This window comes from Meleagris gallopavo, chromosome 3 (genome assembly GCF_000146605.3).
Source record: "Meleagris gallopavo isolate NT-WF06-2002-E0010 breed Aviagen turkey brand Nicholas breeding stock chromosome 3, Turkey_5.1, whole genome shotgun sequence".
NCBI classification, from domain to species: Eukaryota; Metazoa; Chordata; class Aves; order Galliformes; family Phasianidae; genus Meleagris; species Meleagris gallopavo.
In genome coordinates this window covers 92,116,669-92,136,668 of record NC_015013.2, presented here as the reverse complement: position 1 = coordinate 92,136,668, position 20,000 = coordinate 92,116,669, and the positions used below count along the sequence as shown (strand labels likewise).

The 20,000-nt window shown below is 35.1% G+C and overlaps 1 protein-coding gene across 1 annotated transcript in view; it reads right to left on the bottom strand.

Moving 5' to 3' along the window:
* LOC109366936 (PHD finger protein 20-like protein 1) overlaps positions 1-20,000 on the bottom strand; it is a 43,504-nt gene that overhangs the window by 7,977 nt on the left and 15,527 nt on the right. Inside the window, exons 3-13 of the mRNA XM_019614395.2 lie at positions 18,801-18,883; positions 15,010-15,262; positions 12,817-13,002; positions 12,404-12,610; positions 6,822-7,040; positions 6,569-6,625; positions 4,914-5,018; positions 4,320-4,484; positions 3,077-3,258; positions 1,072-1,171; positions 58-144 (exon numbers count right to left, since the gene is read on the bottom strand). Of these exons, the coding sequence (XP_019469940.1) occupies positions 58-144; positions 1,072-1,171; positions 3,077-3,258; positions 4,320-4,484; positions 4,914-5,018; positions 6,569-6,625; positions 6,822-7,040; positions 12,404-12,610; positions 12,817-13,002; positions 15,010-15,262; positions 18,801-18,883 (1,644 nt within the window). The remainder of the gene's footprint in view (positions 1-57; positions 145-1,071; positions 1,172-3,076; positions 3,259-4,319; positions 4,485-4,913; positions 5,019-6,568; positions 6,626-6,821; positions 7,041-12,403; positions 12,611-12,816; positions 13,003-15,009; positions 15,263-18,800; positions 18,884-20,000) is intronic.

Genomic DNA, 20,000 nt, shown 5'->3' with positions numbered 1-20,000 from the left:
ATATCACACTATCATCATATACATAACAAAGAACGGGTTGATGGAAGCCCTTCATACCTTTCAGGAGAATACCCTGTCTATCTCCTTTCTGCCCATTATCCCAATACACTTTAAAATACTGACATTGTGAATGACCTTTTTCTCCTGACATAGAAAGAAAAGAAGTAATGGTTAGGAAGGGAGAGAAGATAAAATTTAGGGACACAGTCTCCATATAGCAGGGGATAACGAAGTACCTAGTACAGTGCAGGGAAAGAACACAAGACAAATTAGTTGTTATAAATAAGAAAAGGCTTGACTGCTCAGAGTACACCACATAAGGAACTACGAGACATGACTTTATATTATCAACCAACACTCAGTTTTGGGCAAATGGAAAAAGTCACATCCATCCAGCTCTGATTTCTAAATATTCTTCTCAAGAAGAGCTAATGAAAACTGTTATTTAACACTTCTGCAAATGGGCTTCAGATACCCTGTTGGATAAATCACTAGAGGACATTTGTAACAATTGTTAGGAGAAATATTAAAAACTTTAAGATGTGTTTTGTGTGCTAATGTTTAACATGAGTGCCAGATTTCTGCATATATTTTACATATTCAACTTATTTACAGAATTCCAGGCAAACACAAACATTACAAAATCCTAGTATTAAACAACTGCCATAGCATATATAAGTGTACTATGGTAATGAGTCATTTCTCTAAAAATGATATTTAACCAAATAGATCCAATTCCAAGCATATGCAAAGCAAATTTTTAAACAAGAAAGTTTCATACATAAAGTCCTTTCAGAGTACAATGAAATTAAGAAGACCTGAAGGTTTGAAGGAATTCAGTTCAAAAAACAAAGCTACGGTAACTCAAGTCACAAGGAAGATTTAGCAAGTTTAACAAGACATTACTGAAAGAAAAGTAAGTCTCTGCTTACAGTAAGACTTAGAAGACCTAGCCTCAAAGAAGTGAAACAAACATAAAACGGACAAAGTTTTAACAATTCAAGCAATGTATAACACTTCTGCTTAGAAAACCCAAGCAGACAGTTGCAGATAAAGGTGGCTTACTCATACCTGGTGGATCTCTGCAGATATAACAGATGTACTGCTCTGGAATGCTGTCCTCCAACAATCCCATGCATACACTGTGCTGCCAACACAAGCATTCTTCGCACTGACATCAAAAAAACAAAAGCAAAAACTAAAACTAAGCAGATTTACAAATCAGAAACTATTATTGTATCATCAAAATTCAGTGAACAACAATTTAACTTAAATAGCATGTTTGAGAACAATAATTATATTTGGGTCATCTGTGTTTGGGTAGGCAAAGATATAAAGCTAAAAGGTAGCTTTAGTTTTCTCACCCACAAATTCCAAACTGGAGAAAAAAAATGAAGACGCAATATTTAATAGTATTTTATTACAACACTCAATATTTAGCACCTAGATATTAAGTAGTGTAACATAAGACATATATTACAGTAAAGTAGAAAGATAATGTAATACATTACAGCATAACAGTGAAAAGTAGAAAACTCTTCAGTTTAATTATTTATATTTACAAAGCATCTCTGCAGTGCGCTAGAAAGATGTGTTTTTAATATCGCGCCAATGGAAAATCTAAAAGAAAAAGAAAATGAAGAGAAAATGAAAGAGGAGAAATAAGAATAGGAGAGCAAAATAGAAGTGGTAAGACATGAAGGCTTAGAAACAGCAAACTGGTTGCTCTCAATGACACAAAGTATGGAAAGGAGACAAGTGGTCAACATTAGGCTGTCACTGGATATAAGAAAATGGGCAGGAAACTACCACTTTTAGGTCTATTTCCTTTTCTTAGGTCAGTGTTTTGCTTGATTTCTAAATATCTGCTGTTTTACTGTTGAAATTCACTCTTCTGCTGACATGTTTGTTGAGCATCAGCATGTTCAAAACACCTTTCCTCTTGTCATACCACTATGGTTACAAATTCCTCTCCTCTCTCCAAAAATTTCTACATCAGTCCATTTTTTCCTGTGTTACTATCACCATTGCTGAACTGCTGCTCAATTCCTCCATCATACCACTGCATTTCAGTATGCATTTCCAGGGATAGTCTGTGTACTTCTTTTTCAGAACTTCCTTTAATTTCCAAAGACTCACAAGTCCGTTAACAGGACAACTATTCTTGCTTCCTTCAGATCTCAATTAAAGGCTTAGTATTTTTCAATAGAAACAATACCACATTGATAGTGGAATACATACCTTTCCCTTAAGTGCAAAAAATACAAGAAATTCATGAACTTCTTAAAGCTATTGACAACCAAGTTCTTCCTTATTTTTCATTGTATCTGATCTAATCTATCAATTTTCAACAATCTGATCTAATATTACAAATTCCTTGAGACAAAGACTTTGAATTATTCATTACTTGATAGAAAAAGCAAGCCTTCATTACAATACAAACGCATAAAAAGCAGTAGTTGCAACCTGTCAATCTGCATGGCATCCAGCTATCACACACTCTTTAAATGATAGTTGTTCCATTTTTATACTAAGGCTTACAATCTTAGTAGTTTCTAAAATGAGCAAGTAGTTTCTTGTTTGAGAATTACTGTTTTGAAGATTAAGCATAAACTTCGCAACACAAAGATGCTGATATTAACATCTGTATGGCAGAGATCTTATACAGAGATTCATTCATCTTGCATACAGCTGCAGTGAATTTAGTGAGCAGAGTTAAGGTGTCTATAGCAGGTACTGTCAAATGTAAGGACTAAACCAGAAGTGCTGGTATAACTACAGCGGTCTGTAGACAGAAAGAATGATTTGTGTGTGGAAAAGCATTTTTTCCCAACTATAAGGAAAAAAGTTCACTCTTCCTTACAAACCTGTTCTGCATATTAAATGGTTAGAAGAAACCCATCCAAGAGAAAATGTTCTGCATATGCTGGAGAATCACATCAAGCATAAAATATTTTATTATTACTGTTCACTTCTATTTACAGCTCTCAATGTAAATTCAGTCTCCAACACCTTAGAAGGGAATCTTCAAAAGTACAAAATTTATGCGGAAAATAAACCCCCCTAATTCCTTTACCTGAATCATAAAGCCATTTTCTTCATCCAGTTCACAAATGCATCTAACAATTTCATTGAGAGCATCATCTTCATCCTGAGACTCTTCAAAGTTAGTTGAATCAAAATCCTGATTGTATTCATCACCACTAAGTAACAAACTCTCTGTAGAGGAATCATCCAGGAACTCCATATCTGAAAGGTCTAGTAAAAAGTCATAAATGAAAATGTGTGTAAAGAAACAATACTTTAAAAGAAACAATTTTTCTGTCATTTGGAAGTCTTATCTTGCACATGTCAAAAAAAAAATCACACTCAAATGCATTGCTGGTACATTAAGATTTCTTGATGATCCCCTTCAAATGCTTCTAATGTAATGTCATACACAAGTACAACGTAAAACAGCTTGAGGAGTCTGAATACTTATGCTTCATAGAATCATAGAGTGGCCTGGGTTGAAAAAGACCACAATGATCATCTAGTTTCAACCCCTCTGCTATGTACAGGGTGGCAAACCACTAGACTAGGCTGCCCAGAGCCACATCCAGTCTGGCCTTGAATGCCTCCAGGGATGAGGCATCCACAAACTCCTTGGGCAACCTGTTCCAGTGCCTCACCACCCTCTGTGTGAAATCTCTATTAGCTAATCTAATATCTAACCTAACCCCCTCCTGTCTCTGTTTAAAATCATTCCCCCTTGTCCTGTCACTATCCACCCTCGTAAACAACCGTTCCGTCTCCTGTTTATATCTCCCTTCAAGTACTGGAAGGCCACAACAATGTCTCCCCAGAGCCTTCTCTTCTCCAAGCTAAACAAGTCCAGTTCCCACAACTGTTCCTCATAGGAGAGGTGCTCCAGCCCTCTGATCATCTTCGTGGCCCTCCTCTGGACTCCCTCCAAGAGCTCCACGTCCTTCCTATACTGGGGTCCCCAAGCCTGGACGCAGTACTGCAGATGGGGCCTCACAAGAACTGACGAGTTCTTGAGGGGACGATCACCTCTCTCTCCCTGCTGGCCACCCCTTTTTTAAGGCAGTCCAGAACACAGTTGGCCTTCCAGGCTGCAAGTACACCGCTGGCTCATGTCCAGCTTCTTGTCCACCAGGACCGCCAAGGCCTTCTTTACAGGGCTGCTTCAACTACTTAAATCAAAGTCAGTCACAACTTATACCTACATTAAGAATTCATATGAAACATTTTCTTTAAAATTATACTTCCTAAGCAACTAAACCTAGAAATTGAAACTTCTGGCTCAGTCAACTTACTTTCTCCACTAAGGTCAACAGACAAGATAGCTCTCGGATACTGGTATGATGTATTCTTCTCTGAGAACATGCTGCGCAAAGTCAGAGAGCTTCCTGAGGACCGCGTCAGTGGAGAAGAGCACCTGTCCAAGAATTCAACGGAACTATCTTCATAATCTGAATAATCTGAAAAGTTAACAAGATTAAATTAATGTTACAAAAAGTAAGATTTGTGAGAAGTCAAAAAGAAAAACCTCTGAAATTTAGCAACAGATTAAACAATAGAATTATTGTAATGTCCAAACAAGATAAGTGGTAGAAACATTTAAAGAGCATAAAATGACAAGTCTAAGGAGACAAAAAGTAAAACCATTATTACCTGCTTATAATATTTTGACAGAAAAGGTTTATGAAATGCCTGTGTCTATCATGTAGAGACAAGCTTAAGAAATGAGGTCACAGACCTCAGCTTACTTATAAACATTAAGGCCAAAAGCTGTTCTCTGAAATTTCTAATTTTTATATTTACATTGTTGAGAAACAAATTTTAATACCTAATGTCAGAAAAGCACCAAATGGTTTGGCTCACCTTCAAAAATTGCATATTTATCTTACCATGCTGTTTAGATTTCTTCTTCTTTTTCTTCTTCTTTTTCTGTTTTGATTTATGATCTTTTTCTTTTTTATCTTTTTTCTCCTTTTCCTTTTCTTTCTTTTTACCTGAAAGAAAATTTTATTTTAAAACAACATCATTCTAAACTGCTTATTTTTTTTAGCTCATCCTTTTAATTTCAAACTATTCTGGTGGCATAAGCAATGTTAATTAAGTAGTTTTAACTACTATTAAACTATTAACTACTATAAAGCTATTTAACTTGTGGTTTACTAGAAAAAAGCCTTCAACAGCGTAAAATCCCAAACAAAAAAGATATGATAATAACGCATTTCACACTTACAGAAAGTTTAAAGGATTTAAGGGAAATTTCTTTATCACAAAACTGCTCATGTTGTCAGCACTTTCAAGCAACATCTTCATAAAAAATGATTCTGACTAAAATTTATGGTGCATCTTTTGCTTCGCAGTTCATTTAAAAGCAGCACTGTTGATATATGCATAAGAACAAGTACTTTAGCTTCAAGAAATTCTATTTATTAGTTCTCCAAGACAAAGTATATCTCACAGCACGGTCACTCCATGGTCATTTTCTAAGTAATCAACAGCAAACTAAGGAAACTGAATTGTTACAGGAAGGAAATCATTAATGCCAATGTTTAATGTTTTAATATTTCTTGTATATACATTGAATCTTAGCATCTTCTTGTGATGTTCAGAAGCATAACTCTTCCCTCATGGAAAAAAAACAAGCCAATTCATATATGAATTCTCACTCCATCTATAACTGTAATATTTACACTGGGGAAAACCACAGGCCTCTTACTTCACAAATTACCAAATGTTTCGTTACTAATAGTCAAACTTATCCTTTTTCTTTCCCTGTTCTCATTGGCCACCACATCAAAATAAATGCAGTACCACTGTAGTATCCTGGAAAGAGTATAGTGGAGGACCACTAAGATGATGAAGGGCCTGGAGAAACTCTCTTACAAGGAAAAGCTGAGTGACTGGGTCTGTTTAGCCTTGAGAAAAGACAACAGAAGGGATCTGACCCACAGGGAGGCAAAGGGACGAGGCCAGACATTTCAGCGGTGCGTGGCAACAGGGAAGGGAAAACGGCCATATACTGGAGCATAGGAAATTCCGCACAAATGCACATAAGAGCTTCTTCGCAGTGAGAGTGCCAGAGCTCCGGAACAGGCTGCCCAGGGAGGTTGTGGATTATCCTTCTCTGGTGATGCTCAAAACCCACCTGGACATCTACCTGTGAAGCCTGGTCTAGGGAGCCTGCTTTGCAGGGGGGTTGGACTCAATCTCTAGAGGTCTCTTCCAGCCCCTACAATTTTGTGATCACTAATTAAACTGGAAAAAACAACCAAAAAACCCACCACAACAATCCAACAATCGAAACCACCCACCTTTGGCTTCGGCCTCTCACAAGCACTACACAAATCCTTCTTCTGAGAACATTACTTTTCCTACACAGTTATTCCTTTACTATCAACTTGTCACATACATTAAAACCATTAAGATCCCAAACTAAGGAAACACAGCTGAACTCTGGAGATATTTTACAGTCATATCTGTACTTTAGAGGCATTAAATAAATGTTAGAGTTTTAACATTTTCCTAAAAATATCATTGCTCTACATACCATATGTTGTGGAGCTCTTCTCTTCCAGTTTTCCTTTTCTTTCCACCCTCACTGCTCCTGAAAATTTAAGAATGTGAGATTTAAGTGCAATGTCTGACTAATGACCCCACTTTCTTGTAAAAACCATTAGAATGCAAAAATGTCTATTGGTATATAACATAATACATACAAGCAATACAATGATGATTTTAATGTCAATTTACAGTTAATTTTATTCTCTAAAACACTGGAAACAAAAAGCATTGTAGTTTACCAACTTCTGAATGCTTGTCCTTCTCAATCACGTTCTTTAATATTTTCTCCTTCAGACTCTCAAAACATTTCTCCTTTATGGGCACAGAGTACTGTACCTCTGTCCCTTCAGAGCTCACTGATGTGGAAGACCTCTTTTTTTTACTACTCCCTTTTGGTAACTTTAGACTATTGGTTAAAGGCAATTCCAGATGTAAGGCATGTACATGAGGCGAGGGTGCTGAAAACAAGAAGACAGATTTACTAGGCATTCAGTAAGGATTGCAGCCAGATCACTGGCTGAGTAAGATCAGTGAAACATCAAATACTGGTAATAACATAATCACACTTCATATATAATTATTGCACATGAATGCCTAGATCTTAGTTTTACATACAAAACAATACATGCCGTAAGTTTCTTGTCTATTTTGGAATTTGCATTCATTTCTGAATTGTTTCTGCTTAAAGCCTATTTTTGCTTCTACTTTAAGTCTTTTTGTTTCCTTTTCATTCCACTGTAATGGAAATCAGTGCCAACAGCAAAAGTGCTGATACTGTTAACATCATTCAAGTTATCTCATTCCACTATGTGAACAGAGAACAGTTCTCATACATAGTTTTCAGTGCTATGTATTTATATTTCAGTTTATTGTATTTTCATTGATTCTATGTATTTGATCCATATTTGAATTACATGCAAGGTACTGTGATAATCTGTCACAGAACTCAAATATTTACCAACAATTATTTTGCACTATTCAGTAAAGCTTGCTACACTTAGAAATTTCTCTACCTTTAATTGATATAAATGAGGAAATAACTTAGCATTATTAATACCTAAAATTACAATTTTATTGCTCATATTTATACTCCAACAGGACAATGTAATTCTCAAATAAAAACAGAAAGTTACTGGTAAAGAAAGTTATTGATATTGTTATAAGCTCTATGTTCCTGTGTTCACTGCTATTGTGGAAGCTGTTCAACCACAATTACGAAAGCCTAATCTTCATCAACTCCCTTCACAATAAAAAATAAAAAGCCTGAAGGAGATTTGCTAGAAGTCAAGATATGGAAAAAGCTGAATTGGAATAGGCAATATTAAAATAACTTAGTAAATTCATCAGTCGTAACTCTGGAGGAAAGGCACTAACAGCTTGTTGGTGGCTCTATTGGGCCGCTTTCCAGGCTTGGACAGATCAACCCAATTCTATTATGATGCAATACACATTTTACATGAAACTTACTCCAGCTCCTACGCAGCCTTCTCTGGAAAGCAGTCAAAAAGTTAGTGTGAGAAAGCTGCAGGAGCTGCTTCATTTATCATACCACGCAGCATTCTCAAATGCCAGATGTCCCCAGCTGTAAAATGCAAAACTTCACAATACTATGCAATCAAACAAGCAGTCAAATGCAACTGCTCAATTCTAATTCATGAGTGGTCCATTCTTGAGCCTTTCCAGTAGCTTGAGACAAACATCACACATAAGAACCTAATCCTATTGACTTTGCCTTCCTCTATTTCAAGGAGAATTAGCTTATTGGGATACTTATCAACATGAAACACTGTATCAAGTATGCCTTTCTTTGGTTTCCTTGTTAACATTTGTGTCTGTTATAGAACAAACTGTTTTGCCACCTGCCACCCAGTGAACATATTTTAGCACCTCAGTAAAACAGTGGCTCTTCTCCATATCTTGATGCTATGTCCTGTCTCGTTTCTAAAGAGAACATAAAAGAATCACCCAAATGCACCTAATTTGGTTTGCTATTTTGATGAAAAATTCTCTCTTTAAACAATGACTAGAATAATTCAGTTCTGGTCTGTACATTTCGAAGAATTTTTTCACTTCCATTATTCAAAAGAAATCCTGATCTGAAACAGTCAGACGCATTCCAAGTTTGCTAATCACAGCACAAATTTTAGTATCACAAATTTCAGGACAAGTATGTTTGATAAAAGTAGGCAACTAGTAATTAAATAACTGTTTGAGGGAACACTTATTGTGGGTAGAAAACTGCTATGGGCACACCAACACCTATCTCAATAACAGAGCTCTCTAAACTGCCTTTGTATAGCTACCCGAAAAGAGAAATTACTGTTATGCCAGCACATACTGCTATATTCTTGTCACTATTCATACAAACTAATACTCTTGTTTTTTTACTTATACTAACATAACTCGACCTATACCTACTGTAATACTGCAGAATCAAAACATTATAGATCAAAAATGCATAATTCTCAAATCTTAAATGAAAAGGTTTAGAAATCAGTTTTCAACTGTGTAATTATTATACCTTACAAATAACTATAAAATTAGATAAAAATGACAATCACAATCTGAAAGGCAAGTAACAAAAGCAAAAGGGCAAATATACATTTAAAAAATATGCCCATTATGCAAATGTTACAATATTAATGTTTTTTTTTTTTAAATTTCCATTTTATTCCTACTCGGGAGTCTACCCAACCACCTCCCACATAGTGAAGTGTGAGAAGTCTACAATTAAAAGCAGAGAAAGATATTTCGAGATTGGACTTGCCAAACCGATGATTATGTCATTGTTCCATTACCACAAAATCTATTTTGTGTTTCTAGCACAAAAGACTGACTTCACATTAAAAACAAATGCAAATCATGGCTATTTAGAGTTTCCCTTCCAACATGTCTCTAGTACTACTTTTCCAGAGATAGCATGGTTCAGGTGCCACAAACCTCACTAGCATGAGAACAGGCAGACAACAGAATGCTGTGCTACAAACACATTTATCACTTTGTGGCACTGCTTTTGTCAGTTCAGCAAATTAAATGTTATGATGTTCAAATTATTTATTTTGTTGCGCGATATTCTTTTCCAGAGCTTTTGATGTTTCAACTTTCCTAACAAAAATATAAACATAAGTATAACAACCTGTATAATTCAGGGTTCAATCAGCATAATTCAGAGTTTTTACTTCAACTACTAGTAAAATTAGTTCACGTGCAAGCAATATTTTCCTTTGAAATTTAAATTCCAGACTGCTTGCTCAAATGTTATTTACTCAGTGTGTAACGTCATAATCAACATAGTACTCAATTCAACAATTAAACAGAAGCATGCCAGTGTCTACTGAAGTACTACTGAAGTAGAATTTCCAAGTAGACTACAGAGCAAAGGAACTGATCACAGTGCTTTTGTGTTGCCTTTTTAGAACAAGAGGTTCATTTTCTGCAATGACTTAGTGAGCAAATCTGTGATAATACTAACAGTTTCCATTTATGCTTCAACAGCTCAGCACACCTCATTCCTCGTATTTGAAGGATACCGTTTAGTATTTTTTTTAAATAGAGAAGTGATTAAAATGCAGGATTTTTAATGAGGTAAATTTATTTTTTTAATTTGCTCAACAGGTGGCCCCATCAGAATTCTAAACTTCTGAAGTCGCAACCTACATCTCTAGGTCTAATATAAAGTACCTCTTGACCTCAGAAGTACCTGAGAAGGGTGAGTGATTATAATAGGTTATTTCAGCCTAAATACTTACCTCCATAATTTCTAAAACTATTGTTAATTGCTTCATTGATTACAAAAGAAAGCATATTCAATTTAAACATACTTAGTTAACTCCACACTATCACTGAAGTCTAAATCACCAACTCAGTCCAGACTACTTCAGTAAAATCTAACAGCAGAAGCACCAATAAAAGGACATGGATACTTCAAATTTTAAGAAGTAAAAAAATCCAGAATAGTCTGAACATATCAAAAGTTTTTGAATCACAAATAAAATGTTATTTTTCTTCCTAGACACAGCTGCAGCCAGGACTAAGACCCAGCTGGATGAATCAAGATGTACAAGGATAGTTATGGATGCAGAACAAAGAGTTTACTCAGATGTCAAGCCAGTCCCATTATAGAAGCAGGCAACAAAGTAAATGCCCATCAGTATTACCAGTTACATTTTAAATGATCCACCAAACATACTAGAAAAAAAAAGTTAAATCTGTTAACCAAAATGAGTTCTAATAAATGAAAATAAATGCCAGCAACTAGACGTTGTTGATTTCTATTATGATACTGTTCTCTGAGTGGCCAATTATACACCTCCCCAAATCAATTCTACTGGCCAAAGACACGAAATAAAAGAGACATTTGCAGAACTAACTTTTCCAGTAATCCATGATTCTATTACTATACAATATATCAAAAGTAAACTGAGATTATCACATGGTTTGACTTGAGAAATTAAGTAGTATTTTTAAAAGCTTAAATAAATTATTATAAACCTCCATAACCTTCATTTTGACAAATTATTTTAAGAGATTGATACGTATTTTTTTATTTTTTTTTTCTTTTGGGGGGAGAGAGAGAGAGAGAGAATGAAAGAGAGAGAGAAGAGAAAGGGAAAAAGAAAAAGAGAGGGAGATAAGAGATGTTTAAAGTAATCTCATTTAACCTACACAATATTGATCCAAGAATCCTACTTAGTCTTTTCTGCACCACACTGGAGTAGCAATGCTGGAACTTAGTAAAGCAATCAATCACCTCTTACAGAGTCAATGGGAGCATGTGCGGGCAGACACCCAAGAAGACCACACACACACACTGAACAAATCATTTCACTGACCTAGAATACTGCAGCTACACAGGCAGCTCGGTGCAGACTCAATCATAATTTGTCTTCTGAATAGGTCTAAGTTCTATTTTCAGAATGGCAAAATTACATACTTTATAGTAACAGTACCTGTCCCTTGTTATCAAACACATTTATCAAAGAACTTCCCAGTAAGTGTATAATTAATAATTTTACTTTTCTTCTCCTACTTTATTGAATCATTTTCCTATTAAAGTCAATTAAAAAAAATGTATGATATTCATACATTTATTTATGAAAATAAAAGGGCATATGGACATCTAGCATATACTAGATTGAAAAGAATTTTTTTTTTTAGGGTCCGAAAATCATAACGCGACCTGTTCTCTGAATCTAGTTGCTTCTATCCAAGTGATTCACTTAAATTACAGAAGCCAGTGAAGTATTAAGAAGCGAGATAGATATAGCCCCAAGTTCCCGTATGGGCTCTATGCTTGCGTTATGAGGGTGAACCAAATCCATATAAACTCCAGAGGATTTCAGCAATATTTTCAAATAACATTTCCTAGTAGGAAAATGACAAAATTTGTACTGCAAACAGAAGTAAAGGTGAAAGAATGCTGATTGCCTCTGAAAACTAAATTTAAAGCTAAAGCTACTAGATAAATGAGTATGTCTAGACTTAGTACATATTAGTATGTTAGTAAACAGCTATGATTTTTTTTTTAAGCAAGTTTTAACAGTAGAAAATATTTTTGAAAGCAATACTGCATCTTACATTCCATACTCTCTCTTATATGATTAAATCCGTTCTGTCTTAAGGCATGCCAGAAAAAGCGCTAATAGAGCTTGAAGCTAGCGGAAGGCAAAGAATATCCAGATGGATGGACCACTTGAAGAGATGTAGGTTTGCAAGCCTGCAGAAAGCAAAAAGCTCATCTCCTCTTTTCATGTGACTGACTACATGCATGTTTTAATCCTACAACTGTAAGCCTAACTGGTTGTACGCTGGATCTCTTTACCTGCCGCTGTTGTAGCTACTCTTCCATCAGTTACTGCTTTGGAAGAAAGATATGTAACCATCTGAATATCTTCCTTGTCTTTACTGGGATATTCATTACGGAAAGTGGATTCTGTGGACAGTGGTGCTGTGACTTCCGAACTACGGCTTAAATCAAGAGGGAGACAGGGTCCACGCTTCTCAAGTGACATATGAGCAACATCGGGTACTACATAAAAGAAAGAATGTCATATTAAAAAAGATACAGAGGCCCAACAAATAACAGCTTGGGTTGCAGTGTTACACAACAAGGGAACAGCATTCAGCTTTAGCTACAGTAAATCAAAATGTCCCATTAGATGAAAACCACAAACGATCTCATTTTTATGATTCAATTTCTCTTGGGCAGTTCTTTATTAGATTAAGATACATTACCCTCCAATTTTGATGACTGTTGATTTTGAGCACTGATGGAGAACACTTTTCCATCAGTAACTGAAGAGGGAGAAGAAACTTTTTCTACAGAATCATCAGGCAACGAGCAAGTGGCTAAACGCTGTGATCTTCTTCTCCGTTGGCTATGTTTGTAGGATCTAGGGGAATTCAGTGGCTGTGATGGACCTAAAAAGAGATCTTTCAATGTTCATGAAGCAGAGAGATATATGATAATCTTACCGCAGTATTTTAGAGATCTAAAGATGGGAAGTGCTTTAAATAGCTCTTATCTGCAGAGCTGGTAATCACAGCATGACTGGTAAAGTAATTAGAAACTGTGACTACCAGAAAAGTTACGTTCAAGCCATAATTCTGCTTTCTGCTTATTATACATTAATAGGGCATCTAGTTCTCCACTGATAAAAGACTATTGCTTTTAGAGCAAACTGTGTATTCATCAGAAGCAACCCTCCCCCCACCCCACAGAAAACATAAGAGTAGGTCATTTATAATGGAACTCAGCAACAGGACTGTATAGTTAACAGAACAAATGACCATAGTTAAAGATCTAAAAAGTCACTGATAGTAGTAACATACATATTAAATAAATAAGAAAAAGCAGTGGTTCATTTTAGATCTCATCTCCTGACCTGATATCAATACCCCAACTACACTTAAAATGTCTTCTACCAATGCATGGCATAGCAAAAAGCTCAAGAACATCTCACTTGAACAAAATCAAAAGTGGGGCGATTGATATAGGATAACACAGGCCTGATTCATTAAAAACAAAGCAAACACTCCCCTAAACCTTTCTAGTTTTGTACAGCTCCACATACATTTGCCTTGGAAAAATTCATTTAAGTCATTATACTGTAAATCACTGTTCTTTCTCTTTATGAACTTTTAGAGTAAAAGGTTCGCAAGTTTAAAAGCAGAGATTTAACAGACAAAGAGTAAAAATTTCCACCAGATGTGGTAAATACTTGGAACCCAACGATTAAAACATAATGTTAGCAAGATCTAAGCTATTAATTAACAAACTGCTACTGCTACAGAAAGTCTAACTAACAGTAAAATGAAAAATTCCTCAAAGAAAACTACTTACCATCTTGGGGTGGGGAGGGAAGACATGCTACGAACACTTTTAGGGGGCAATTAGGGCAACAATTTAAATCAACATTTCCCGATTAAATAAAGATAGCTGAATTTACACACCTCCCTCTCCCATTCCTTTAAAAATACCAGTGAGAAAAGATTAGAATAAACTTATCTTGGAAGGGAAAATATCAAGCGAAGGTTAAGGAGAACGTATGATGCAAGTGTATTCTTCCACCCTTAAATAACTATTCTAAAAGTGAAACAAACTTAGCTTTTGACTTAATGTAGCCAGTACTTGTTTAAACTCTTGGCCTAATCATCTAGTGTTCTCAAGCAACAAACAGCCTTTTTTTAAACAAGGTCTGACCTTAAGAAGGAAAAAAAAGAAAATCTAACGAACTTTCAAAACAAATCACAGAAATATTCTGTATCTACAAAAATAAACAGTATATTCAAGAAGGCATGGTAAAGCTTTCCCTGCTCTTGATGACCAGTATTTTGGTACTTTCCAAATCAGTTACACACATTAAGAGGCTGAACACCTACGGTACACTTTTTGGGACAGTGAAGACTGACTTATGCATTTCCCCACTACAGATCTTGAACGTAACTTCTCTTTCACATGATATTTATGGGAATACCACACTAAGGTGAAAAATGTCACAGCCAACAGGTGTACCATCACTCTGCTGAAGACAGAATTTCCCAGAGAAGGAAAGATCCACAACCCAAGTGTATGTTTTTTTTATTTTTAATGAATCAGGCCCCTTCAGAAGAGAGGTTTGACTTACTTTGTATCACTCCTGACACTAATGTAGAGATTTAAGCTAAAGAGGAAGTCAACCATTAAAAGCCATGACTCAAACAAATGTATTATTTATGGTAGAGTAGTTCATAGGTCTTACTATGTGACTTAACTTTTTAAAAGTACTAAGCTACCCCTAATTCTCCCACTTGGGCTTTATTTTTTGTTGTTACTGTTTTTAAAGCAGATTCATTTTTAAATGCAATATTCATTTACAACCAAAAAGTTATTTTCTGTATATCTCTCATAAGTAATTACGATATGTTCTTTAAAATGTCTGTGCTCACTAGTTTTATTTATCACAGAAGAAGGAAGCTGAGAGACCAGCGTCAAATCCTCGACTTGTATTAATTCTGGGCAAAGTGGTGATTTAGGGGGCTTTATACACCCAGAAGAATCTCCAGATTCTTGTTTGCATTTCTTGCTGCGAGCCTTTCCTGAAGACAAAGTTGAGGATAACAGTGCAGGTTTCTGAATGTTGGCAGAACTGCTAATATCAGCTTCATTTTTTTTCTGAATTTGTGGCTTAGGTGAAATCTCCTGAATAAATAATAAAAAATTGATACTTTTATTTCAGTTTCTTCACTGTAGTTCGCGTATTCTATTTTGAACTTTTTAAAGCAATGTTAGTATTCAAATACATTAAGCAACATTACCTTCAGTACAAATGAAAAAATATTTTAAATGCATCACATTAAATTCATTTTTTTTAAAGGAGCACTATCAATTATTTTCAGTATTCAGAACACTCTTATTTCTACTTGAGATAGCTGCAAAAAGCCTCAAAGCAAAACTATTTCCCTCTATTCCCAATTAAAAATCCAAAATCATTTTAGCTTGTCTTTTCCATTTTCAGTACACCAGGAGCATCAAATGTTGTATCGAAGTGTAACTTGGGGAATGCCTGTTACATGCACATACAGGCACTCATCTACGATGGTAGCAGCAAATTTTTAACAGTTACTTGAGAAAGCTTTGTTTAACTTAAATTTCATTTTTAGAAAAGAATCTGAAAAAGTCAATAATGCTCCTTTGCAGAATGTCTGAAAACAATAAAAAGTTTGCAAATACTGAACACACTCTCACACAACCCCTTCAAGTGCTGGGAGTCTGGATTTCACCACGTTATATGCTTGTGCAAACACATGAAGAAATCACAACTGCTAGCACCAGAGGGTTAAATAGATTGCTTACTGTGGGAGGAAAGAAATGCGCAGATAAGAGTTAAAATAGTTTTTGGAGACAAAACAGTATATGATGCAGCTTTCTAATAACATCAATTTTCAACCTTAACACACACACCCAAAGGTATTATTTTTTGGCATTCACACGCGTTAGCAGATTTAGCATCTTAGATTTTTAGCAGGAAGAATGTTCTTTCTGCTTTACTGAATAAACTGTGCATGTGTTACAACTGGCCCAATACTAACAAATTACAGCATCTGAACATAGTTTCTTATATCTGTCCCATCTTGTTCCAGTTACAACAATCAGCATGGCATTATCTAGTAAAAGCATAATTATAGAAGTAGAAAGATACTTCTAGAACTTTTGCATCACTTTATCCAAGCTAAAAAGAAATGTCACACCTGAATATTTAAGGACTTGGAGGTTGTTGTTTTTTTTTTAAGTAACAATTTTATTTTCCACTGGAACATGGAGAATTCCAGTGGAAATAAACATATGTGCACATTCTATGCATGTAAAAGAGCACCCCTGAATGCTACATGAATAACTTGCTGGAATGACCACATAAAGATCCAGTGCAAAGCATCCCACACAGAAGATAACAGATCTATCTTGAATAATACCATAATACACATGTATTAAGTGCAGTTTATTCATTTAAATAAAAAATTGCATGAGCTGAAAAGTATACCTATGCTGGTTATGAGAGGTATTACCAGAAATTAATTAGAGTCATAACTTGTAAATAAACAATTTTATTGTTCATCTTCACAGATGTGAAAGACATTACTACAGCATCCATTATTTTCAAATTACAAAGTTATTTAAACAAGATTAAAAAAATTAAATTAATATTTTGATAAGGTGCTTAACCTCTTAACAGGACAAATTAACATTAAAAACCTTAATGAATTAATGTTATTCATCTAAGCATGTCTTAGTCAAAAGGAAACATGTCACCCTAATACAGTTAAATAAACTACTGTATCTGCAACTAATTTTCTGAGGTTTTGGGCTTAAGACAACTGTAAACTAAAAATATATATATAAATATAAATAAAATATACTTCAACAAAGTAAGATTTTGGCTATCAGCCTGAATACTTCTACCATGTTCTGTGTTACAGTATTAAAAAAAACCTACAAGATATTTGATCCATTCAGTTTTATAGCAGTAGCAGACAAAACAGCTCTAATTAAGGAGTGTCAGCTTTGCCATCCAAAAACCTTTTGGGGAGGTTTATAAATTGGCCATTTGAATTTGAATTTGGACAGGATCTTAGCAAAGAAAGCTTTAAGCTCCAATTTCCCTCCCTTCAATCATTTAAAAGCTTGTCAAGTTTCAGTTTTTGGTTAGAAGGGAAAGAATAGTGACAATTTGGGATTTTCGATGCCTATTTAAAAGAGCTTAAACAGTATTTCCCCAAAAAGAATTTTTTCAGACCATCAGCATGTAAACAATGATAGAGACATCTTTTTTCCCTTTTATCTAATCAATAAAACAAAAACAGTCGTGTTACCACGTCAAAGAAGAAATTTTTTTTTTTTTGTAAATATGCATTGTAGTTTATACTGTTGCATACAGTCTATGTAAACCACAAAGTCCCACTCATACTGTGGGATTTCTGCATGGTAAGATTTACATTGTAATGCTTCTTCTGAAAACCACATGCTGTAAGCCATTTCACAGTTTTTTGCACATTGAAAATATCACACACAGTAGACAAAAAAAAAAAGTCATAGCATCCTTAATATGCAAAAATTTGAGAAATGGAATGTCAGGTCAATATACTGTAAACCTTTATGCAAAATATCAATCAATGCATTGACACTGTAGTAGCTTATATAGCCATTACAGCGACAGCATTAAAAACAGAAAATCATGTGCCATTGACAAAACTCGCATCCAAAGCAGTATCAATAGGAAAAAAAAAAACAAAAAACACAAAACATAGCATTGCAATTATGTGTCAGCTCTAAGGAACCAGTACAACCAAAATGTCAAGTCAAGGTTTGGGCAGGGACTATTCAGGATGTGCCAGAGCTTAAAGACAGAAGTGCTCTTTCAGGAAGTGCGGGCAGCAAAGCTGTTTTACTCAAATATTCCTTCTAAAGAATGAAAATGAATACAAAAAAGTTGTATTAAAACTACATTAAGGCTCTGATTTAAACGATTGAGAAGCAAAAATCTCCTGAATCAATACTACCATTCATCCTTAGCTTGTTTTACCATGTTTAGGCATTCAGCCCTTTTAATATGCAAGATAACACACAACTTAGAGTCAAGCAATGCCTGAACAGAATGGAAAAAGCCAAAGATAAAAAAGGCAGCTTTCAGGTCCTGCAACTATGCAGGCTTAAAAAAATCAGACCCTTAATATTATTTAAAAGTTTCTTTTTTGTATTTATTAAAATACACACCCTTGCAAAATGTATGGCTCATTGAGCAGTTCATAAAACACATACAAGCCTACAACATCAAATTCTTACAATACAAAATAAACTTCTCATATAAGAAGTTCAACTTGATGTCAAAAACCCTGCTTCAAACACAAACTAAATTTGTGTAAGGGCCTTCTCCTAAGCCAGTCATGGTTCCAGCTGAAAACTGGACCTTGGGGTGCTAGTCTCCTAGCATTTCCTGCATGGAGACTTCATTTATTTCTTTCATTTTTCTGCAACAAAAATCTCATTACTAGAATTCAAGGTAACGCTGCATTTTGAGTCAACTGAAATCCATACTTCTGGCTCTGCCAGACATGTAAACATAAGGTAAGTTTTCAGTTCCCTATTATATCTGAAGGGGCAAATTTTATGTTGTAGGTACCATATCTCCAGGGCACACTTCAGTGGGAACCTTGCAAAAGAATCAAACTCTACCATTTCATACCTGCTCCAGGACTGGAGCTGTTTCTTTGTTGCCTTCCTTTTTTTCAGCACCATCTGCAACAACAGCTTTGGATGCCAATAAACCTTAGGAGAAAGATTGCAGAGATTTTAGTTAGAACCTTGCAGTAACAGTTTGTGGAAAACAGAGCAAAATTATGAGTCAAGAATTATATTCTGCTTGTATCAACAACATAATTGTCTCTGAAACAGCTCAACACAAAGCTAACCACTTTCAATCAGAAGAAAGCAGCAAAGAGACACTCCCACAGTGTTGACCTTTCTAAGAGGTACTTCTCTGGCACTTCCATTAACAAGCTGAGAAGCAAGCAATCAATTGTAAAACAATGCCTCACCATCCATTTAAAGCCCAAGTGCTCAGACTTCAAAACTAAACCTATGTTACTTAGAGCATAAATTATGAAAACTATAAAAATTGAATAATAAAAATAATTTATGATTCTCCCATATCTCTCTCCTTATCAACACTTAAGAATTTCATAAAATTTTATTACATCGTCTTAACTCTAATAAATTCATAAGAACCTTTTTTAGATAAAATAGAACAAGAGATTCAGTTTCAAAATGAATTCTCAGCTGCAGAGTTCTCAAATGACCATAATGGAAACAAATAAGTCAGACTATGATACGCCATTCACAGAACAAAAACTGTAAAAGTGAATGTAAATATGTGAGAAAAATTCTTAGAAATATGTCTGATTGTTGATTTAGAATATAGCAGTAGCTGCAGTCTTTCTTCACGAGGTAACTTCAATTATGTAAATATGAGAAGAACCTAGGTATGACATAAGACTGGATTTAAGACTTTGGACTGGATGATCTTGTGGGTCTTTTCCAACCCTAGTGATTCTGTGATAAAGTAGAAATGATAAAACCTAGAAAAAAAAAAAAGACACAAACCAAACAACCACCATAAACAAAAACCAACCCACAAATAGATAGAATTCGTTGTTATAATCCCTAGGATCATCATCAATATTGTGAACATCCTTGAGCTGAAAGATCCAGAGAAAATTCCTATTGCGTTCCATGGAAAAACAACAAATAGATCAAACGCTCAAAAATAATTGACAATATACAATGGCCAAGAAGTGATATATTAGTGAAGCCAGGGCTCTCAGGAAACATCAGGGCACTGAAGCATGAAATGCTCAGTAGTTTCTCTGGTCATATGAGGTTTTTT